This window comes from Podarcis vaucheri, assembly GCF_965113315.1.
Source record: "Podarcis vaucheri genome assembly, chromosome: 12".
Taxonomy (NCBI): Eukaryota; Metazoa; Chordata; class Lepidosauria; order Squamata; family Lacertidae; genus Podarcis; species Podarcis vaucheri.
The window spans coordinates 50,646,597-50,671,835 of record NC_138750.1 but is presented as its reverse complement, the minus strand read 5'-3'; the positions used below and the strand labels follow the sequence as shown (position 1 = coordinate 50,671,835).

Below are 25,239 nucleotides of genomic sequence, written 5' to 3'. Positions count from 1 at the left end.
TGCTGCTGGCCTGGCCTGGTTGCTCTCCCGGCAAGTCACAGACAGCACTGTTGAGAAAGGCTCCTGTCTGTCTGAGCAAGTGGAGAAGCCGCCAGGCCACAACACTTCAGCAAGCATACTGCTGCACAAGCACTGCGCTGCTCCTGCAAAGATGCTGGAAGTGCTGCTGCAGCATTGCAGCTGCTGTTGGAGCAGGCAGCAAGCGAGGTGTTAGAATACAGAGGTGTGTTCCACAAGGGGAAATGTGCCAGCCTTGCAGCTGCCAAACTTTTCTTCCTTTCAGCTGCCCGCCTGTCCACCCCACCCCATCTGCCCTGAGCAGCATGGTTTGGGATTTGACAGTCCTTCAGCCATAGATTCCCATTCCTCCACCCCCATGTTTGCACTTTTAAATCATGACTGAGAATAATTGCTCAATTCTGCTTCTCTTTTTTGTGGTTTAGTCCCCCCCCCCCCCGCCCTTGGCTCCACATCTAATAAAATTCTTTGTTACTAGCTCACTGCGAAAGATCACGTAGTACTGCCAAAGGACTGCTAGCGAAACGTGGCACTAGCAGGTAAAAAGGATGCCTCAGACTTGCCAAGTGTACCAGTCTGCATTAAACTTTAAACACAGTTGTGGAGATGGTAGGGAGTTTACTTAGAAATCACTTATCTTTGTGCCTTTGTTTTAATCTCCCACTATAGAATTGCATCACTCTTCCACAAGGCTGTCAGTTTTGTTTGTTTTTTGCTAAATGACAATACTCTCTTGCTACAAAGCACCTCTGGCATATGTATAATAATAACAATAACAATATCATTATTTATTTTCCACCCATCTGGCTGGGTTTCCCCAGCCACTCTGGGAGGCTTCCAACAAAAGATTAAAAATACATTAAAACATCAGTAATTAAAAACTTCCCTAAACAGGGCTGCCTTCAGACACATGCCTACACACACGTGTGTGTGTGTGTGTGTGCGCGCGCGCGCGCATACACATATATACATATACATGCACATGCACACACACACACACACATTTAGTATATTGAAACTTCCACGATAGATGAATCTATTAGAAACAGGAGGTCTCGAAGACCCACAGACCAAGAGATTAGACACAGAAGTTTCAAAAAAAGTATTACTTTCAAGTTCTTGGGGTTTTTAAAGTGTATTTGTGTTATCTGCTTTAAAAATGTGTTATATGGTCCCAAGAATGAAGGTAAATGATGCAGCAACTTTGTTGAAGCCAAGCAAGTCTGTGTCAATGCCTTGATCAGAGACCACCGGGGAGCCCTATGGATGCTGCCTTGAGTCTCACACAAGAATTGCAGCATTTAAATGTAATATGCATCAAGCTCTGGTACTGAAGAGACTCCTTGCTGTTCCACTGGTTTTTGTTCAGAAGCACTGCACAGCAGACCGTGGCCTCTTTAATATTTTACACAGGATGCACATAGGCATTTTAACAGATTTCTCAAATTTAATATACCCAGGCTTGGGAACAGCTAAAATACAGGGGGCATAATCAATAAAAGACATCCAAGTGTTCTAGATTAGATTAATATTGCTTCAAGAGGAAAAACAAAGGTCTACTCCTATAAAAAATAAAGATCTACTCAGGTCAAAATGTCCGAAGCTTCAAAGATAAAGCTACCTGACAGAAAAAAGCATTGGTTTTTTTTTCCTCTGAAAAAAATAAATAAATAAAGACTCATAGGGCAGAAGAACCAGTTCAGTGACCCTTTAAAATAATCTTCAAGCAGGTATTTGCAAGAACAAGGCAGAGTTACTGTGCCCCTTTTGATTAGTATGTGTAACATTTTTTAAATTTTTTTGTGGGGGGGAGGGAGGGATTGAGAGAAGCAGTGAGGTGAGGGGAGACCATCATGGAATACTTTTTGGGAAGAAAATGTTGCATATGGAGTAACAGGGCTTATACTCTCGAAATACACACCCTGAAGGCTATCTGCATAGCAAATTCAATGCCACCACCAACACCCCAATATATGGTTTTGAAGTGGCGGGCAAAACATACAGATGTTTCCAACTCTTCCTAAGTGTTTCAAGGTTTCTCTTTTCATATACAGGAATGGTGCTTTTAGCCATCACTAGGGCACAGGAAAGCTTTTATCCTTGCCAGGTTATGCAAGATTTTCCAAGCGTGTGCAGCTTCTTATGACAATGGTCTCTCTCTCTCTTACATACACACGCCTGCCCATATACAGAAAGATGTAAAGGGATTTAGTGTAGCCTTTACCTTGCCTTTCTAGTTTTCTATGCAGAGATTATATTTTTGAAGTAGGAGCACTCAGGTCCCGCCCCCCTGTGCAGGCTTAAGACGTTTTCACTTTGAATAAAGGGCTGACATTTTCAGCTACACTCATTCCTATTCACCTCAAACACTAATACAGTGGTGCCTCGCAAGACGAAATTAATCCGTTCCGCGAGTCTCTTTGTCTAGCGGTTTTTTCATCTTGCGAAGCAACCCTATTAGCGGATTAGCGGATTAGCGCTATTAGCGGTTTAGCGGCTATTAAAGGCTTAGCGGATTAGCGGCTAAAAGGCTATTAGCGGCTTAGAAAAAGGGGGGGAGCGAAAAAAATCGGAACACTTGCAAGACGTTTTCGTCTTGCAAAGCAAGCCCATAGGGAAATTCGTCTTGTGAAGCAGCTCAAAAACGGAAAACCCTTTCTTCTAGCGGGTTTTCTGTCTTGCGAGGCATTCGTCTTGCGGGGCACCACTGTAAAATACAGTAAGCCCTCAACGTCTGTGAACTGCCCTGAGATCTTATGATGAAGGGAGGTATATAAATCTAATAAAAGTAAAAATAATAAAAATTTAGGTGCATTTAACTTGAACGTATTCAGCTGTACGGGTTTGGCAAAAAAGGGGGGGCAGAAAGGAGCTGTGCATCTGGGGAAACGACATCAGCAATCTCATTCACCATTAAACCCAATGTGCATCGGCTATATGCGACTTTGGCTTTAGGTGCGACCTGTAGGACGTAACCCCGGCATGAAAAAGAGGGTGGGAAAGTGTGGGGCCCAGTCTGCCTCACAACAGTGGCACAAACACTCCAGCAGACAGCAAGCCAAGCCCATTCAACCACTCAAACCAACCTCCAACAGGAAAAAGGAGAATTTGAAGTTTGCAGAAAGCAGGCTCTATTTACTAATATGGACACAGGCTTTCTATTTTCTCCTTAAGCTGCCACAGGACTTTCCCTTTCAAACCTTTAATCATAAGGGGGGGGTAGCTATCAGAGGAAATTTACAAATTCTTCTCATGCTTGTTCTGTCATTTAAAAGTCTTCACAATTAGCTGAACATATATCCTCTCAATAAACATGTAACGGCTACGTATGCCATCTTCTGTTACTCAAAGAAGATGACAAATTTTTGCAGCCAGTACAAAGTGGGGGCTGTCTGACAAAAATATATGTATGGCTCAGAAGGCTTGAGCAAACTCATTAGATAAGTATGTTCAGATTTATTAATTTAGGCTATGTTCCCATATATAGTCATCAAGGCCGGCAACAGATACTGTCTGCGGAGTATGCTGAATTACTGCCAGTTGTTAGTTTGGACTGGAAAATATGAGAAGAAAAAAATCCACGACAAGTTGCCAAATAATTCCTCTGTGCTTCTCCTTACGAAAATACTGAAGGAGAAGCTTTTCTTGGCAGCAACATCTCTCAAGTTTTTTAGATGATGGCAAAATGACAGTAGTAAAATTTTGATCCAACACAAAAAGTTGTTTCAGATTGTCACATAATTTTTTTGTGGGTGGGGGGAGAGAGAACGAGAGACAGCATCATAAAACTAATCCCCCTTAAATTCTACATTTTTAAAACAATGTAGTCTAATTTATTGCAAACTATAAAACTAGGGGTCCACAAAATACTGGCCGGGCTTACTAGGCTGGCCTCTATTTCTTCTTTTTTACAAACTCCCACCAACACACACATACAGAGTTATTTGGCATGTGCAAAAGGGCTTGGGGGGGGGGAAAGAAATTTCTCTCATTCATGCGGGGTGAGGAGAATGAAAGAAACATCTGGAAGCAAGCAGACAGCACTAGTACATCTAGTATACTACTAATAATTATTATTTTTATTTATTACTTATACCTTGCCCATCTGGCTGAGTTTCCCCAGCCACACTGGTGGCTCCCAATAGAAATTAAAAACACAATAAAACATCAAACATTAAAAACTTCCCTAAACAGGGCTGCCTTCAGATGTCTTCTAAAAGTCAGATAATTGTTTATTTCCTTGACATCTGATGGGAGGGCGTTCTACAAGGTGGGCGTCACTACTGAGAAGGCCCTCTGCCTGGTTCCCTGTAACGTCGCTTCTAGCAGTGAGGGAACTGCCAGAAGGCCTCGGCTGAACGAAGGGGGTGGAGACGCTCCTTCAGGTATGCTGGGTCGAGGCCATTTAGGGCTTTAAAGGTCAGCACCAACACTTTGATTTGTGCTCAAAAAACTACATTGGGAGCCAATGTAGGTCTTTGAGGACCGGTGTTAAGTGGTCTCAGCGGCCACTCCCAGCCACCAGTCTAGCCGCCGCATTCTGGATTAGATGTAGTTTCTGGGTCACTTTCAAAGGTTGCCCCACGTAGAGTGCATTGCAGTAGTCCAAGCGGGAGATAACCAGAGCAATAACTATCTAGAGTTTCTTCCCAGCCCAACCTGTAGATGCTGGGGACTAAACCGGGGATCTTCTGCATGCAAAGCAGGCACCCTACCACTGAGCTATGGACCAGCTCCTTAAGGGCAGAAATGTCTCTACTTCAGAATGTGGGAAGCTCCGAAAGCTTGGCTCCATCAGGCACCTTCCACCCCTGAACTACGTAAGCTGTTAATTAGAAGAACGAACTGTTTAAGAATTGTTGCCAGAGTTTGATTTCCCTCCATCTTTCCTCCCTGACCCTTTCCCCATGTGTGTTAGGATTAGGAAGAGAAAGAGAGGGAGAGGGGACTAAGACAGGGGACTGTATGTTTTCATTGATTGTATGTAAACCACTCTGGGAGCTTTTTTGCCTAAAGTGTGGGGTACAAATTCAAGCAAGCAAGAACCTTTCTATGTCAAGAGCTACATTCCCTAATTCCTCAGAGGCTGTATACTGGAGATGGGCAAGGCTGAAGCCAAAAAGAGGGTAGGGTCAGAATCAGCAGTACCCCCTTCTCTCTCCCCCACCCAATATTTTTCTCCACCCCAAAACAGGTTACTCGTTTGTTTCATATGGAGAAAAGAAATGGAAGACAGTGGTACCTCTGGTTAAGAACTTAATTCGTTCTGGAGGTCCGTTCTTAACCTGAAACTGTTCTTAACCTGAGATACCACTTTAGCTAATGGGGCCTCCCGCTGCCGCACGATTTCTGTTCTCATCCTGAAGCAAAGTTCTTAACCTGAGGTACTATTTCTGGGTTAGTGATGTCTGTAACCTGAAGCGTCTGTAACCTGAGGTACCCTGTATAAAAGTTTGTATGGGTGAGGGGGGGAAACCTCAATAGAAGTTCCCCTGTTCTAAAACAAGACAGCAACTACATCCCAATAATGCAACTATTACTTATTTAGCACATCCAATACTTCCTTATGCAGCAGTTAATCCCTGGGGCAATGCCCTTTAAATTTATTTAACATGTATTACCCCAGCTGAAACAGTAATCCTTTTTCCAAATAAACCTTGTTTCCACTAACCACAGCAGCAAAGCTGGACAGGATAATTTAACATCTTTATTAGCCACCTGCTTCTTGGGCAGACCAGCTAATCCAATTTAAAAAACAGTGAATTTGCTCCAGGTCGTCTTTTTTTAATGTTAAACATAACAAGTGCAGGTGGTGGCTAGTTTGCAAAGTTTAGCCAATGAGGTTATTTCAGTGTCCTATGAACAGAACTAAAACAAGCACAGAACTAACCCAAGGAAAATAGAAATGTTGCATATTAAACACTGATAGGAAAATGAAGTATTCACTTCCACAAATTAAACCCCCTGAGTTGCAGCTTAAATCCTTGCTCTGTTGCTTCACTGAGGATGACTTCTTACAGCCTCTTTCAATACGATAAATTCTCATGTTTGAATAATTGGGTGTTTTAGGAATAATTGCCTTAGCATGGCGAAATCAAAAAAAATTTGGTATTTGTTTTTAAGGTATTTGCAGGATGCAAAAGCTATAGTGGAACATGTGACCTTCCAGATTGTTGCTGGATGCCAGCTCCCATCAGCCCCGGTCAACATGGCCAATGGTCAAGTATGATGGGGATTGTAGTCTAGAGCACAATAGACTGGAAAAGGCTGCTCTAGTCACATACGCTCCTTGTTCTTATTGAACCCTGGAGCCGTAAAGCTGTTTCCCACTATATTCTGGCACAAATTTTCATTAGAGAGATGCCAAAGAACAGAGCGATAGTATTATACAGCTGTAGAAATCATGGTGTCTTTCACTTCTTATCAGACTTCCAAGCTTTGTGTTGCTCTAATCTCTCTCTTCTTATGATTTTCCTCTTTAAAAATAAGTCCCTTGTACATGCTCAGTTCAGTTCTGATCCATCTCTCATAAATTTATAGAGCCAGAATTTTTATGACCAGTTCCTCCCTGTTTTGTAAAGAGCTCTGCCACTTATATCCTTTTCACCCGGAAAAATATTGAAGATCTCTGCTCAGAGAGTGTGGTCTCTGGAAGGATAACTTGTCTCCTTCAATTTACCTTTTCCTCACCCTGAGGCTGAGCAATTATAAAAGGTGCGAACTCTAATTAGCTGTAGCTGCCAAGATAAAGCAACCTAGAAACTTTTTCTTGTATAAAGTCTGAGGGCAATGAAATATTTCTTATGACGAAGAGCGTAAGAACATGAGATGAGTCTGCTGGATGAGGCCAAGGGCCCATGAAGTCCAGCATCCTGGTCTCACAGTGGCTCACAAGATGCCTGTGAAAACCTGCAAACTGGACATGAGAGCAACAGCATTCTGCCCACCAGCGATTCCCAGCAATGGGTCTTGAAAACATAATGCCTCTGGCAGTGGAGGTCAATCATGTGATTTGTCAAGGAGTAAAGAAAAGCATTTTACTAACGTTCAGAGACCAGCTATTATTTCACATGTTCTTGGGCTGAATGCTGGCAGTTAATAAAAGTTATGGCCCAACTTTAGCTCCATTTAAAACAGGGGAGGGAGAGAGAGGGGGAGAGGGAGAGAAAAGAGAGAACTGTAGAAGGAAAGATAGGATGCCATTCCATAGGTTCTGCTGAGAAACAAGCTCCAGATCAGACATCCCCAAACTTGGCCCTCCAGATGTTTTGGGACTACAACTCCCATCATCCCTAGCTAACAGGACCAGTGGTCAGGGATGATGGGAATTATAGTCCCAAAACACCTGGAGGGCCGAGTTTGGGCGTGCCTGCTCCAGATTCTCCACTCCCTTCACTGCTCCTACTCCAGTTCGTGGTCATTAGAACTAGTATGTATCTTTAGGAAGTGCTCCCCAACGTCCCTTGTTTTCCTCTTCCTGTTTTCCTCTTGTAGCATGCCTTTTAGACCAGTGTTTTTCAACCTTTTTTGGGCAAAGGCACACTTGTTTCATGAAAAAATTCACGAGGCACACTACCATTAGAAAAGGTTAAAAAAATTAACTCTGTGCCTATATTGACTATATATAAAGTAATTCTCTTGAATAGGAATCAAATAAACACAAAGAAGCATGGTTTAACATTCAAGCATGGTTTAATATTTTTTTCTTTAATGGCAAACAAAAACATTGCGGACCGTTCTCTGCTCAGCGGGGATCGATCCGCTGATCCCCGCTGAGCTGGCAGATGACAGCTCCGTCTCTGCACTGTGTGCGGAGAGGGAGATGTCAGAGCCCCGCTGCTCTCTATAGGGAATCAGATGAGAGCGGACTGCCTGTCCGCTCTCATCCGATCCCATCCCCACCCAGGACGGATGGAAAATAGGGTGGACACAGTCCGGCGCCCGCCTAGTGGGCGAAAATTTGACTTTTTTTAAAAAAAAATCTTTTGAATTTTTCAACTTTTCCCACGGCACACCAGGCAACATCTCGCGGCACACTAGTGTGCCGCGGAACAGTGGTTGAAAAACACTGTTTTAGACTACAGTATAGACACAGACTGTTTTGTTTTCATTGATCCTACGTAAGCTGCTCTGGGAGACCTTTCCCAGCAGAAGAGCAGGATAAAAATGCTTTAGAAGCTAACCTACAACTCAAATCTCACAAATGGTTAAAATCTCTTTCCTTTCTGTACTCCGCTTCCCACACCTGGATATTTTAAGCAAATATTGCATACTCTATATAACTAGGAAGGGTGGGGGACATTCCCTACCTCTAGATGATGATAAGCACTAACCTCCAATTTTAGTTGTTTATAGGATACACTGAAATCAGAGTGACAGCAGAGCAAAGCAAGATGCCAAATGAAAAGTATGATCTTCACAGAAGATGACAGAACAAGGTCAAATACTTCTTCATCTGCAGTGGCAGGCAGAACTTTACAATACCTTCCCGTGCCCAAACCTATATGAGCTCTCCAGTTTGCATAACTCTGCAGCAGTTACAAAGCTCTCTGGAATCAGCTTCCAATCAAAATTAGACATGCGCCTACAATTCTTGCCTTCAGGCAGCTTCAGCCATTTTGCAGTCTATAACTGTAAAATTTGTGTAATTTGGAGTTTTAAAGTTTTGCATTTAATCTGCTCTGTATGGGTGGTAGCCAATGAAGTGTTTCTAATAATGCAGGGACTTTTGGCTGCAAAACGGAACTTACTCTCCCTCTCATCTCCCCGTGTACCCCCTAAATCTGTTATGGGTTTTGCTGTGCATGTGGAAATCTTTGTGCTAGCAGAAGCACTTTGTTAGATACTGCCCTACATATTTATTTCTATTATACATTCTGTTTTCCGATATCTTTACTGTACATTGTTTGGGAACACTGTTTGGGAACATTTTAAATAACAATCAACAAAATAATACTTAGGATTTTGCAGCTCAGAATATTTTGGGGAGGGAAAAAAGAAAGAGAATGAAAGAGGCAGGCAAAAGAGGCAGGAAATAAGAGATTAGGATCATATAAGAGGGACTTCATCATGCAGACGATCCCTGCCTATCTGATTTGTGAGCCTTCATAAACACTATCCTCAAACTCATTTTCATGTTCTCAGCAACCACGAGGTCTGGATATTTCCCTTTTTGAAATAAAAGTGGAGATTCTCATAAATTAGGTACTAGACCTGCACACCAGACCTGCAGAATATAAGCTGTTTAAAATCCAATTGAATTATGTTGCACTAGGTTTTTATTTCCTTTTAGTTAATTATGTCATGAAACTAAAACTGAATTTGAGTAGTTTCCAACTACAGCTTGCTTAACAAATGATTCCAACTTTCAGGAGCAGTGGATATTGGTATATTAAGAGGATGACAACAGATACACCCACCACCATTAACCTTTTGATGCCTAAACATGACTGTATCAACATGGCCTTTCATTTGATTATTGAAATTATACTTTGTACAAGCATGAAAAAGGTGGCCAGAATAGAAACGTGTACTACAGTTTTTAGTTCTCTTACCATAAACGTAAACTGACCTTCAACTTTACTGAAGGCAACGAAACCTTGTTGATCAAGAATCAGCCAGTGGTAGCTCCCAAGGCCAGTTTAGGTCCTGCTTTCTACTCTGAAGGCATCTGTACCATACATTCAACACACATGGCTTCCCGCAAAGAATATTGGGAACTACAGCTTACCCATCACAGAGCTACAATTTCCAGGACACTTGACAAACTAGTTTTCAGAATGCTTTGGGGGAAGCCATGTGCTTTAAATATATGGTATGGATGTGACCAAGGTATGGTGGTTACAGTCATGGACTTGTCAGCAACCCACCATGGGGTAGTGGAGGGAGGCCTAGTCTCTCCTGATCTCCTCAAATTTATTTTCAGGACCAGATTTACTCAAATAGAACCATGGTTGGCCTAACGCTAGGGTGAGCCATAAATTCCCATTAGACATCCCTAGATTTAGAAAATTATTCTAAGCACCGATTTACTGAAGTGAAAAAGCAACAATCTGTAAGCTAGAGAATGAAGCAATCTAGATTTTTAACTTACCGGTTTCCTAAGGAAAAATAAAGACAGTGCTCCGATTAAAGGCATATCTCCAAGCAGAGGTTCCAATATAACTCTCATAGTGCCATGAATCTAAGGGGGGAAAGATTCAGAATACTAAACATGAATTAATAATATAGAGAACTGCATCGTTAATGGAGAAGTCTGTTAATATACCTGCATACTTAAGGTCTATGCCAAACAGAACAAAACGATTGTTAAAAAGTTTGCTTCCTTTTTGGGGTGGGGAAAGGATTGCACAGTTTTATGACATTTGTATCTGTAAATAATTTAGTTTTGTGTCAGGTAGGAAGAAAACGCAGCTTACCTGTATACTTTTCACACCAGCTCTGCAGTAGTACCTCTTGATCTCCAAGTCAATTTCACAATTGCCAACAAAACTGAGAAGCACAAGGACACAATGCAATTTTGTATTAAACATTAAAGCCCATTAGTAAATTACCACTTTTAGAAATCAATGGCAAGTTTATTTTAAAAATCATTTTTCGAAATAGATTAGGCCTAGGCTGTGACCCAGTGTTGCTTTGCTAGATACAAGCCATCGGATTAACCGGTAGTTTCCTCTTCAGGGCCTCCTCCAACTCCCAAGCCTCTGCTTAGATTCCAGTTACAAACAGCAGCCTTTGATTTGGCAGGGAAGCATTGCTAAAGGTGGAACTGCTTTATAAACCTTGATGCAAACGTGCAATCATTTCCGCAGGAGTTAACGGCCTCCTTGAATCACAGCCCTTGTACAATGTTCTGTAATGCGTTTTTCTACATATTAGAAACCATGGGTTGTATCCAACTAGTATCTACTCAAAAGAGGCCAAATGAAATTAATGGACATGACTAACTTAGGTCCATGAATTTCAGAGGGTCTAGCTCCCAGTATGATTAGCATTTGATACAACCCCACGTGTATGGCAAACACTATGTAACATGCACTCCCAGTGCAGGTCTTCTCATTGATACCGGTGATGCCAGAAATCACATTTAGGCTCATTAGTTAAAATGTTTCGCCAATCCTTATGATGTGCTCAGTATATTCTGTGTACGTGCAAGAGATACTTTTTATATCCTGTTTTTTGTTTTTTTGTTTTTACTTTTAAACTGATTAGACTCTTTGGTACTGTATTAATTTGCAGTACCAAATATACCTAACTGAAGTAAACAAGACAAATCAGAAAAGGGCTAGCTGGCTGCACCTATACAATTCATGAATGACACTATTGCCCTTCAACCCATATTCCTTGGACTGTGTCTTTGCAATACAGCTTGCATGAAACATGATCTGCTATTTGGACACCAAGTTAAGCAGAACATTTTATCCACCGAGTGCATAATGTCTGTGAACTATGCAAGGCTACATTAATCTGCAGATCCCAAGTATGACAGACAGACATGTTACACATTACTAGGAAGTTTATTAACCATTTGTCCCCATGAATACTTTGAAGATGACTAATGTGGTTTCTTTTCACACAATTTAAAGGGGAAGGAGCTAAAGATTTATAGTGTACAAGAGTATAAAGGCAAAGAACTATGGTTAGTGCTGCTTGTCCCTATTAAAACCTAAAAAGTTATTGGCCAGGATCCAAAGATCTACTTTAGTCATGACAAGGAAGATTTTGCCTTCTTGAAACAACAGACTCCTCCGTTCCATATTACAAACTGCTTTTGAACCTCCCCTCAGTTTCAAAAGAGAAGTCCAAAGTCCCCTTATTTGTATGTTTTTTTCGAATCTAAGCCAGCCTTCGCCAACTTGATACCCTCCAAATGGTCTGGACTACAACTTCCATCAGCCCCAGCCAGTGCAGGGATCTAGTCCAAAACATCGGGCAGGCACCATGTTGACGAAGGCTGAGATCTAAGGCCTCAGTGAAACAAAGAGAAAGCATGTTCTACATGTTAAACCATTCAATCAGCCAAAAAACCTTTTAAGCACCACTTCAAGGCAAAAAAATAATAATTAAATTGTTAAAGTTTGTTGTATGCGAGCTTTCTAGTTAATGAAAAGCAGTGTAGTGTAACCCTCCAATTCATTCTTTATCCTGTCATCTACTTAATAGAGGGGGGGGGACACGAGACAGGAAGGGGTTGTTTCCAAACATCCCCTTCTTCATGTCTGAGGAGGCATATCTTGTACATCGAAGGAACCCTCGTAAGTCACATATTGACAGTTTATACAATGGGCCCCCAATTTGCTCCTAATGCTAAATATGGTTTAGTGGAGCTACAAAAACAACCAACCTAGTGTGCTTTGGCCTAGCAAACAGATGGAGGGCTCTGTCCCCTCTTCCTACTGCCTTATCTATGCAAAAAATGGAGGCGGAGGATTCCTTCCTCTGCAAGCCTGCTTGGTTTCTATGCTGGGCACAGAGAAGGGTTACAACACTCAATTCCTTCTCCACTAGCCTTCTCACTTGCCCACACACAATTCCTTCTCTCCTACAGCTACCAGGGAAGTGCTGAAATACAAAGCTGGCTTAGCACTGTGTGGACAAGCCTCCAGGAGATCAGTCAATATGGGGAGGGAATGAGCATGATGTTCTGTGTGGGTTCATGGAGGCTCATCCATGTTATGCTAAACTATGGCCACTGACAGACTTGAACAGGAACAAGAAGAAAGAAAACCCCTCTTCACTGAAGTGACAGATCCACAGATAAAATAAATCACTTATTCTGCTCTTACTATCAAAAAATGTGTGTGACTTCTTTTTTTATTTCTGTGCACAATAGTACCTTGCTTAATGTTACATATTCATGCTAGCAAAACCCTTAGTGGTTTTCTAAATTTTTTTATCATGTAAACAAAAATGTATTTTCCTGCACAGGGAAGCATTTTGCCAAAAAAAAAAAAACCCAATGGAAAATGAAACATTGTTTAAAAATACAAAACTTGTGACATATACATTTTGACAGTTTTACCTGATTTGAAGATCTAAGATTATCTGCCTTTTATCCACATTTTCGGTGTACACTTTAACACCATTAATCCTAAGAGGCTAAAGAGAAAAATAAGTTTTAAGTAATTATTCTCTTAAAATCATCCCATCAAGTGTGAAATGCTGTCTGACGTGGACACAGATTCAGAAATGCCACCTAACAGAATATGCCCCTCTTATTCTGGATGTGTCACTATGAACAAATTCCGTGTAGGAAAACTGCATGAGTAATAAAAAGCATTAGCATTATATCAAAATGTAGGGTTTCTTTGTCCTATAATGACATATACTGTACCAGAAACACTGAAACGCAGCACACCTGATCACTTGCGGCGAATAAGAACTGGATCCAAGCAACCTGGCAAGGATGCTTTTGTAAAGTGGAAGAGAATTGGCTCTACTTTCACCATCAATGTATAAGATGCTATTACTGTGTTAAACCTACACATTTCAGCCCGAATAGGCATTTTGCATGCCACCTTCAGTGTTCCACATAAACAGGAAGTTCGATTCCCAACTCAAAGGAGGCAAGGATGAATTTTGTTATTTCTCATAAATATAATGTTGCTATTCCATACAGTTTCTAGGGAGTTTTGTTTTAGAAACTGGAATAACAGAAAACTGAAAGGAAAAAGGAGTATTCTATAAAATTGCTCCCACCTACTGCACCGTTTCTACTCCAAGTTTGTACTTCAATTCTGTTTAAGAGAGGAAAACAAATGGCATATCTCATTTTGGTCATGACACATCTTCCACATCAATCAATAAGCAGAAGCGGTGTTACAAGATCTATCAAGGCTATTTTGGCCCAAATGTTTACAGTGTGGGTTGTGAGATATGGTTCACCAAATAACTAATGTTTGAACTACAATCCGCAGAGCAGATTCATGACCGGGAACAACACACAGATCAGCTGAGCAATCAACCAGTATCTGCTCTGAACAGAAGTGCTTGTACGCCTCTGCTGTGAGCAAGTTTTTCCAAAGGATAATGGAAAAATGTTGGTCCAATCTTGGCATCTAGACTGCATTAAAAATTTTTTTAGATAATATTGTAACACAAGTACAGTAGTTTACATTCTGAAATGCTTCCACTTCTGTTATCACAGCAACACCACAACACCAATTAAGCCTCTGCTTGACCACAAACAAGACAGGAAGAGTAAAGTCATCTAAAAATTGTAATAAAAAAAAATCTACTGCCTTCAGCATAAGGCAAAGATGACAGTTAACACCAACGTACTGGAATACGGCCAAAAATATGTAAAGATGTTGCGGCTAATTGACAGTACTACAAGACTCGTATAAATATTTAGTTTAAAATAGGTATTGTTTCTTCAAACACACAATGAGTTGATACAATCATCTCAGTACAGTAGCGAAATAAGAAAATTTGCCAACAAAAATATCATGCAACACATCAAGTGCACTGTAAGCTGTTTTAAAGAGTTTTTAATATTGTGTTGTAATGTTGTGTTTTAATGTTGTAACCTGCCCTGGGAGCTTAAGGTAAAGGACAGGTAATCAATAACAACCAACAACAACAACAACACTACAATCTTCCCTCCTCCAGAAAAGCAAAATATCGCTTTTGAAATAATCATCTCCAGGAAAATATTGCCAAAACACAAACTCTGGTCAAACTGAATAAATGAACTTATAGCTGTTTTTGTACATTACCACCTTGTCCGTAATCACTCTTTGCCCATAATCACTCTTAAGAAAATAGCCGGCACCCTAATTCACACAAGGTTCCAAGTGTCTAGACAGTATGCACAGTCTAGAAGAAACTTACCTGATCCCCTATATCAATTTTTGTGAAACTGAAGGTGCTCAGGTGGCTGTTTGCTCCTCTCACTGCTGGTTCTATTGTTTCACGGAAAAGTTTCTCAATGAACTGGCAAATGAAAGGCCACATGTGTTTTACAGTCTGAGAAAGAAAAAAAAGGGCATTTGTAGGTTCTTGCTGCAACACACTATAGCATAAGTAGAAGTATTTCATTGAAAAGTTTTGTGTACAATTTCCCATTTTATATCACCTTCAGTTGCCTTAGCAGCCTCATAAAGGCTACAACCAGGAAAATTCATCTGCTGTGTTCCATATAACTAAGATGTCTGTGTACTTCTTTCACTTAACTTTTTTCATGTTTTAATGTAATATATGACTACCTAAAATGTTTTTGGACATGCACTCCTATCAAAGATGCTCCATAGAAGTGAGAAAGTAACGTACATAAAAAAATAGGCATCTTGAGGTCTCTGTAGCTATAACTGTCCATGGAACGTTAAGCCATACTAGAGTCCATTTTCTGTGCAATTGCACTAAAAGCTGAAAGGCCATGCTTCATATTCTGCAATGGCACAGCATAAGAATTCAAGGCCCCACACTGGCTGCAAGAAGGCAAAGAAAGGAGGGAAGTATGAGGGGTGATGCAACAAACAGCTGATATCACATCATCTTCCCTTCCTATAATCAAGTGATGTTGCAGTGCGAAAGTCTTATTATAAATGGGGGAGGGGACAAAATGTGGCATTAAACACTCCCCTTGGGTGTGTTTGAAGATGCTGGGGCAAGAGGGCTGCAAAGCACAGCACTGAGAACGTAAGCAGCAGCACCAGGAAAGCCTCTCACATCAAACTGCACAGCAAAGGGCTACATACGTACTTCATACATCTATGAAATTTTGAGTACACACACACACACAAAATGAGAGGAGGAAAGCATGAAGGAAGGAAAATATGGAGATGAGGACTATGATGAAGATTGGACAACACTCTCACTTTCACACACAACCAGTCATGGACGGAAGATTCTACCTGTGATGCAGTCATTGGATTACGGAAATCAGACAAGTTGCCTCATATTGTCCTCTAACTCAGCTTAACAGTAACAACTTGGAGTTTTCCCCTAAGTTAGGGCACTAGGATCAACTAAAGGCTTACATCTGCATTAAAAACATTTCCCCATGATAGTAGGATTGACAAATCAGTTATAGAAAATAAGCCTCTCCAATAAATTATCTGTTCATCACCCTGGGAGTTTTCCCTCTGCAATACAGACTCAGGAATTTCATTTGAGAAGGGACCCCAAAAGCCATAAGGTTCCCCATCACTTCTCCTGCAAATATGTGAGAACTAATTAGCATGAAGTTATGGCTGCCAACATGAGGAGGAGTTGATAAACTCCTTTCTATTCTCTTAAAGTCCCTTACAAGATACTCTGAGCTTCTGCACCAAGTATAGGTAATAAGAGTTGGTCAAAAGACAAAATGACAACAGGAAGAAGCAATAAAAGGAACTTCCAGGCAAGGAAAGAATAACTTACCTTGTTCAGCCATTCTGCTCTCTCTGTGTCTGGAAAGTGCACCTAACCAAAAGAAAAATGGAAACGCACAAGGTCACAATCACTGTGAACATGAGTCAAGGACTTCAAAGCCGATGAACTGCACCATACAAGTTCATGACCAGACTTGAAACGTTTTCTACAGTTGTTGGCCAAACCCTTCACCTGGTGACCCTGCCACTGAAAGTACAACAGGGTCATGGAGTACCATAAATATGGTACAATCCAGTTTGGCAATTATCTTTTTTACATGGAGAATTTACTCTGTTAAGTAATAATGTCCAATTACTATTACTGGCTCATACCAAGAGACTAGGGATAGTTTGTCTACTTTGCTTGCTCCCAAAAATTGATATTCTTCCGTTACCCCTGCAAGTAGGTTCCCTGTGCCTCCCCAACCCCCACCTTCTTATTACCCATCCAAAGATAAACCCTGACTTTTAACTATTTTAACCATTATTATTAACTTTTAACTATTATCTTCAAATGTTAGAACGGCATTGTGTATCTGATGCTGCCATTGTATGCTGTTCTGCAAAGGTTCGTGTAGGTTTGTGCATTTGCCCACCCACAAAATCAAGCATATCGTTTGCAGTTTAGCACTAATAGTAAATCACTGCACTGTCCAGATCGGTCAGTTACACCATAATCTGAAGTGGTTTCTGGTCATGGTTTGGAGGGCAAGCCTGGAAAAGAGTGTGCAGTTCATTGTAAACACAACCTATGCTTTGCTAAACTACCAAGTGAAGTTGTGCTTGAAAGGTGAACAAGTGTGCAGGCGCACACAAGTTATATCTTATCCTCAAGGACCATGCTTTGGAAAGTCATCTGAACTGAACTATATTGTACAGGCAGTGACCATTTTGCGTGCATCTAACTGACGGGCGACTGAGAAGAGGGCAGAATGGGGGCGTAGCAGGGCTGGCTTACGCACACTCCACTGATGTGCACAGGGCCCAGGAATGGAACCCCTGCACAAAATGATTATCTGTACAGTGGTACCTTGGGTTACGTACGCTTCAGGTTACAGACTCCGCTAACCCAGAAATAGTACCTCGGGTTAAGAACTTTGCTTCAGGATGAGAACAGAAATCGTGCTCCGGCAGCACGGCAGGCCCCATTAGCTAAAGTGGTGCTTCAGGTTAAGAACAGTTTCAGGTTAAGAACGAACCTCCGGAACGAATTAAGTACATAACCAGGGGTACCACTGTATTTCAAAATGTTTGACAGATATTTGTTATCAAGCCCCATCATAACCATAGTTAGAACCTTGGCAGCTGTATATATGTAGCATCTCTCCCTCCTTTTGAATGCAAATTTTCCCCAATCTGCCTACAGTGGCCTTAATTACAGTTAAAAAGTACAGTAGAGAAGCCACAACTTTGCTAACCAACTTTGAGCCATATTTAAATGATCAAGTACAAGCATAGGCAAACTCCGGCCCTCCAGATGTTTGGGACTACAACTCCCATCATCCCTGACCACTGGTCCTGTTAGCTGGGGATGGTGGGAATTATAGTCCCAAACATCTGGAGGGCCGGAGTTTGCCTATGGCTGATCAAGTGCCTACATCTGCACTGTTCTATTTCTTAAGACTACTGACAGTCCACAAATAAAAAAGTACGTCAATTTGCTGGCCTCGTTCTCTTCAAGCTTAGTTGGTTTTATTTTTACTGCTAGTGCTGGCTCATTGTGGTTAAAAAAAAAAGATGACTGATAGACACTGTTACTTTAATAAAAGATTTTCTAATCTGCTTGGTCATAGACATTGTTTCTTTAATAAAGGATTTTTAAATTTGCTTGCTCATAGACTTTTATTTCATCTCAAATCTGAAACACCTTCACTAAAAGGGCTATTTGCTCCAAACAGTTGTCATACGTAATGAGCTTAAGTACATGAGAACCATCAATAATGTATACCGGGTGCTTCTAAGTACTAGAACACAATATTTTATTTATATAGAGTTCAAACACATGGGGCAATCAAGTCTAAAACAAACAGACAGCGACAGTATTAAAAGGGTGATGTCTCCACAGAATTTTTTTAGGCTATTCATTTATGCTTCAGAAAATTAAGTGTATCTTCTGTGCTCTGAATGAAAACTAGAATTTAACCCTAACTAAAAGACACTAGAATCGATCTACCTGGGAAGCAACTGAGAAGTGAATGGAATAACCTGAAATATTTATATAATAGCTGAGATCTTCCTCAGTGTTCTAGCCATTTTGTCCACAATGGTTAGTAAAGTACTGCCAGAGCTCTTTGCTGTTTTTACATAACCTTTTTTGTGTAGCTCTTAACTCTGAAGCAAACCTAGTAAACAGAAAAAGGTGTTGTAGTTGTTTTTTAAGCACATTTTTTAACTATTTCAGGTTACAGGAATTCAAGGCAAGTCTCTAAACCATCAATCAGCTACTTTTCTTAAAACCCTCATTTGCAAAACATTTATTTAGTCCCTTTCAGACACAACTCCTTTTTTACCCCTTCAGCTTTGAGGCTTTGATTACCTTTTCATTTACAATTTTAATCGGCAACAAGTCATGGACTAGCTTACATAGGGGTTAAAGCGTAAGACTACAACAATAAGCGGAAATGTAATGAGACCAGTTTATGAACAAGTGATGAATACGTGTTTCAAGATAATTGTAAAGTTATTCCCTCCAACAGGGAGAGCTCAGGAAGTTGAATGTCTATCAGTTCAACAGTGAAATGGCCACACACAAAACTGATGCTCAGGAAGCTGACTGTTATAATAGCTGAGCAATGTTTACACTGAATGGCAGGCTCTAATGTAGGAAGAGAAGGAAGAGAGAGGGGAACCTGAGTTGGAGAAGGGCACATCTCACCTTTCTGCCCTGACTTCCACCACTTCAGGAGGGGGCTAAAGTATACTGCTCTCCTCCTCCCCTTTCCTGCTAAGGAGAAAGCGTCAATGGAGGCTGGGGAGGGCTTTCATCAGCCAAGGGGGAAGGCAGAGCAGGAGGCGGCAGCAACTATACACTCCAGAACCAAAAGCCACCCCACCTGGGAGGTCTAAGCAGCAACAAGGGCCTTATAGCATCCTCTTCCAGGCTGACCTGAGCTCTGGACAAGAGCATTCCTCTTCAGCAACTGTGTTGTGGGTACCACTGGTTCCTTAAACAGCTATCTTCCTTTCTTCTTCTGAATACTCTTCTGTGTGCTTCAGCTGCCAGTTCCTCCCCAAACCTCTAATTCTAATGCATCATTATTTTAAGCTATGACAAGTTTTACAGCATGTTCAAACACCATGAGAAATGCAAGCCTCTGTTCTATTTTAGGCATCAAACATATCCTAGATATCACAACACCGTCAACCATCCGCAGGCAGCTAGTTCTCAAATTGTATGTAAACACTGCAAGAGGTTCAACACATTTCCTCCTTCGGTACCCTGTAGCCCTTCTAGGAACCAAAAAGAGAAGCACTTAACAAAACACTAATTGATACAGATGGTGTATTGCAGTCCTTCCGTTCTTGTCTGGCATGTACCCTGTTATCTGCAATCCATACAGCCGAACTCTGGGCAGTGAAGACTGGATACATAGGGAGAAACATACCTCTTCCTCAACAAATTAACAACAACAAAAAGTGCTCAACGTAAGTCAGGGGAATGACAGTCTCTTGGGAAGAGCTCTGCTTAGCTTAGCACAACATCAGGCACATCTGAGCTAGAACAGCCTATTGAGGAAAACACAATGCAGGCAGGCAGAAGTTGCTTTTTTATCCTGTGTAAAATTTGGACTCCTTGCTATTCCAAATACATTCATAGCCCCATCGTAAAACCTGCTGTGGGGCAAAGCACCAGTAAGTGCCTACGGTAAATAGCACATCTAATGTTGCCCTGCAAAATCCCTAAATAAAGATGCAGGCAGTGAAAAGAGATTTGTTTGTTTGTTTGTTTGTTGTCCCAGCAGTACCAAATGCTAAAGACAGGCTAAGCTCTCAGGAGCAAGGAGACAGCAATGGCTGCTTCTGGGGTGAACAGAAGCTTTTGTTCTAGGGGTGGGGATGCACAAACATGTGACGTATACAATATGTGAAATGTGTGATTGCGAGTTATTGCAGCCATAAATCAATCCACTTCCAAATCAGGTAATTTTCTGTTGCATGTTGAGCACAGTAAAGCAAAACGCAAAACAGGTGATTAAATATCCTAGGTTGAATCCGACTAAGATCTTCTTGGAGCAGACCCGCTGAAATGAATGAACCCAAGTTAGCCATGTCCATTAACTTCAGTGCATCTACTGTGAGAAAGGCTAGCACTTAGATACAACCCTCTGTAACCCGCTGTTTCTTCTTACACACTTCAAATTTTGTTGCCCAAACTTATCGATCATTTGACCATTGCCAGGAGTGGAATTTACATGTTCAAATGTGAAATCCGTACAGCATGCAAATGCTTCAGATTCAAGCCTTAGAATTTCTAAATAAGCATGTTCAAGAACAGCCTTGCTGTACACCTACTATTCTGAGTGGGCTGCCAAAAATGCGCTGAATTTTGTTGCACTGCTTGCCTGTTACCTGCTGGGTACAATTCATGGTGTAACTCATTGGTAGGCAAACTAAGGCCCAGGGGCCGGATCCAGCCCAATCGCCTTCCGAATCCGGCCCATGGACGGTCCGGGAATCAGCGTGTTTTTACATGAGTAGAATGTGTCCTTTTATGTAAAAGGCAACTCTGGGTTATTTGTGGGGCATAGGAATTCGTTCATTATTTTTTCTTCAAAATATAGTCCGGCCCCCCACAAGGTCTAAGGGACAGTGGACCGGCCCCCTGCTGAAAATGTTTGCTGACCCCTGGTGTAACTTATACAGCATTTTCTCCTGAATGAACTCTTCCCCAGCATTTACTTGAGCAGAGACTAGGATTGAGTTACATCACCCTAACTCTTGAAACTCCCTTTCTAAGGAGCTTCACCAGAACTACAATTATTGTTCCATAGAGTGCTGGGTTAAACAAAAGTAAAGTTTCTTTAATCAATTCTTTTTAAAATTTTGTTAGATATGCTGATATAAAAGCTACGTTTTTATGAGGGTTTTACCGTATGTTTTAATACTGCATTTCAGGTGCTAATATTTTGTTTCCCAGCTTAGACTTACTTTTTGAACAGAAACGTGGGCTAGAAATACTACAAATAAATATATATTCAGTTATAGTCTGGCATCTATACTCATGTAATCCACATTATGCAATTGTACTACAGATTTCCACATTTGTGGTATTGCCTCCAATGATAATCAAGCTGCTCTGGGGTAAACACTAGAGCAAAGTAGAGCTGTGTACAAGCTAACCCATTTGTAGCACAAAAATGTAGTTTTTCCTCAATCTGGAATCGTTCATGCTTGTCATCAACATGCTGTTTTCAATACAGATCTCTCTGTAATTAACTATTATTTGCAAGGACGGGGTGAGCTCCCGTTCCTTTGTCCCAGCTTCTGCTAACCTAGCAGTTCGAAAGAACACCAGTGCAAGTAGGTAAATAGGTACCACTGCAGTGGGAAGGTCAACAGCATTTCCATGAGCCCTTGCACTCATCATAGTCCTCCGTGCGCCAGAAGCAGTTTAGTCATGCTGGCCACATGACTCAGAAAGCTGTCTGCAGACAAACGCAGGCTCCCTCGGCCTGAAAAGCAAGATAAGCGCTGCACCCCATAGTCGCCTTTCACTGGACTTAACCGTCCAGGGGTCCTTTACCTTACCTACTACCTTCAACAGCAACGGGCAATTTGGTTTCCTACAATGTAGCTGGATATGCTAAAAAACATATGCCATTACTGCTACGCAGCAACCGTTTTGACTGAGATTTATTTAAACCATTTTTTTAAGAGGCAAACAACTGCAAAGACATATTGTTTACAGAGAAATGGCAGTGCATATTTTATTTCTAGGCAGATGGGAGAGCTTAGTTTTGAAAAAGGCTTAGTCATTAAGCCATATCTCATGAGACTTTTTTTCCCTTGAACTCAAGACTGCGTGCTAACATGATTCATACAAATAAGAGCATTAATATAATAAATGAAAGCAAGCAAAGCAAAAGAGAGGAGGGAGGGGCAGTCATTTTTGAAAGCTGTTTTATAGAGACCAAAATTAAGTTTAATTATTTTGCATTTTCAATTCAGCAAGTCTTAAGAACACCCCGATGCCTCCTGCGCAATGTGCAGCTGCAGCTTAGATCTGGGACACAGAAGGGAGTTGACCAAACCATCTCCCTCAGTCACAACATATATTGAAGTGCATGGCCACAGACACACAGAGACTGGATGCTGAACCAAGATTCAAGCTTCCTGTAGTAACACTTTCCATTCTTTCCCATGCCAGATGTGCAGAGTACATGTCTATAGGCAATACTTTCGAAACAGAACTATTCGTGATCATATGGCCATAAAAATGAGGGCGGGACTACCATTAATCTCTACACTTAAGCAATAAAGGGAGCACAGCGGCATCACCAAAAACTCCAAGGAAACCTAATTCCTTTGCACAGAGAAACAAGAGATAAAAGAAGTGAAAGTACAGTTTAACAGAGTAGTATTAGCAAGTACTGTATGTAACATTGAGAAACTACTTAGAAAGAGGCACACCCTTAGCAATATTTACTTGAAATACATTCTGTCCAGAGGCCAAGTTTGTATACACTACCAAGTGCCCCTAATGATTCATGAACATGTATTTTGGACTTGTCTACTCAGCGTTGTCAGAGGAGATAACAGTATTTATATGAACATATATAAATATGAAGCTAGCCACATGCCAAGTCAGACCAGTACTGTCCACTTTCAACTGGAACTGGCAGACTAACAAGGACTGAGGTAGCGGTCTCTTCCACCACCACTGCCTGATGTCCTTTTAAATGGAAATGCCAGGAATTGAACTGGGGTGGCTTCTGCGTCCAAAGGATGTGCTTTCCAACTAAACTGCATGCTCCCTTCCATTTTGCCTGTCCAAAATGCTACTACCAAATCCAGGTTACAGACTCAGCTGGGCTAGAATAATGTTCCTGTACAAAAAGCTGTTCCCTTAGCATTTTATAGTCCAGATCAGGGGTCTGCAAGGTTCACTCCAGCGGAGATTCCTCCATGGGCCGGAGTGCAAGTGCCCGTGATTTGTGGCGCCGTGGAAGCGGGGGCCCTCGCTGCGCTGGTTTAGTGCAGCAGGCGGGGACTCACTGAGCAAGCAGCTTGGTTCAGGGGCAGCTCATGGGCCGGTTAATGACCCCCATGGGCCGCTTGTGGCCCATGGCCCTTAGGTTGCTGACCCCTGGTCCAGATATTCAACAGAATAAATCTGAACAGTATTGACTCTTGTACACCTCTGAAACTTTACCAGTGCTCCTGGGTTGACAAGAGACGGTCAAAGTTGAAAGCTCCTCATGAACTGCATAGAAACGAATGGATTTATTTTTGTTGTTTTGTGAAGCATCATACATGTGAATCTGCTGTTATTTAAACTTAATAAAGATGGGGGGAATCAAAGTTGAAGGTTGCAGGCAGGCATGTCTGATATGGGGCATCTTGTTCACTTCTGCACTCTTGCCTGCAGCAATCTCTTAGGATAAGGTGGGCTAATCTTTTGGGGACTTGCTCTGTTGCACAGATCACATTGAATACCTTGAGGGTCCTGCCTTTAGGGCTCTGGGTTTAATTATGTGATGCCCTGGCCTCTCTGCAGGCCCATGATTATGCCTGCTATTTGACACATGGCTGAAGAACCAAGGTTTTGAGAAAACATCCAGAACAAACAAACAAAGTAATAATAGCAAGAGAGATGAAAAGGTGCTTTGACTATACCACCTAGATCTATTTTGGTTTCAAGAGCAGTACAGTCATTTTCCCTAAGGCAACATTCATATAAGCAACACAAATGTAAACATATAATCTGTCAAGAAAAATCTGCCATTCAGCTCCCATGCTGTTTTGCCAATCCCTAGAAACAACTGGATTGACAGCATGTTAATTCAAAGCTGCTTGAATTTCATGTCAGGTACTCTATTTCAAAAGTGTGCCAGCCAAATTCTGACAAAGTCTGCAGGATGTCAAGAAAACAAGTGCACAGTAAGCAAAATTTCATAAAACTGCATAAATAAATGCTTAAAATGTACAATAGTACAGAATTAGATAGTGAGACCAGTGCTGCATTTTTATCAAATTGTGAAACATAATGCCCATTCTACATTCATTTGCAAGGAATCAACCTTTCAGTGAAGCAACACCTACTTTCTGGAATTCTCAGCCCATTAATTTTAGGCAGACACATTCACTGTATTGCTTTCAATGCCTAATAAAAAAATTGTTTAGGCAAGTTTACCCAGACATGCAATTTTAAGATGCACTTTTAACATGTAATGTATATTTGTTTTAAAACTTCTCACTTTAGGAATGTTTTGAAAAATGTTATGACAAATTGTTTTAATGTTTAATTTTAGCTGCATTTTTATTGAATATCTTATGCTGTTTTTGTAAACCACTTAGGGTTTTTTGGTCCATTAAGCAATATATAAATTTTATCAAATAAATAAAATAAAACATCTGGAGTATTGTGAGCCAACATAGCATATTTTAAACTTCAAAATACTGGCAAATCAGACCACTCTTGGCAATCTCAGCACAAACAATTCAGAAGCAACCAGGAATGCAATTTGGCAAGATTTTATGTGCAGTGCTACATAAATTCAAGTCTCAAGAACAACTGAGGATGTGGTGCCATTCACATGTTCCCAAGGATCTAAGTCAACAGACAAAATATAAGCAGATAAAGATAAAAAAGTAGGGGATGCTGTAGAAGCTAGGACTGGTTGGGGGGAAAGGGAGCTGGGGCACCTGT

The 25,239-nt window shown here is 41.2% G+C and overlaps 1 protein-coding gene across 4 annotated transcripts in view; it reads right to left on the bottom strand.

The window, feature by feature from the left end:
- ESYT2 (extended synaptotagmin 2) overlaps positions 1–25,239 on the bottom strand; it is a 69,663-nt gene that overhangs the window by 37,075 nt on the left and 7,349 nt on the right. For all 4 annotated transcript variants that reach the window (XM_082192237.1, XM_082192238.1, XM_082192240.1 and 1 more), the window contains exons 2-6: positions 16,381–16,422; positions 14,851–14,985; positions 13,040–13,116; positions 10,437–10,509; positions 10,112–10,201 (exon numbers count right to left, since the gene is read on the bottom strand). In XM_082192237.1, the coding sequence (XP_082048363.1) occupies positions 10,112–10,201; positions 10,437–10,509; positions 13,040–13,116; positions 14,851–14,985; positions 16,381–16,422 (417 nt within the window). The remainder of the gene's footprint in view (positions 1–10,111; positions 10,202–10,436; positions 10,510–13,039; positions 13,117–14,850; positions 14,986–16,380; positions 16,423–25,239) is intronic.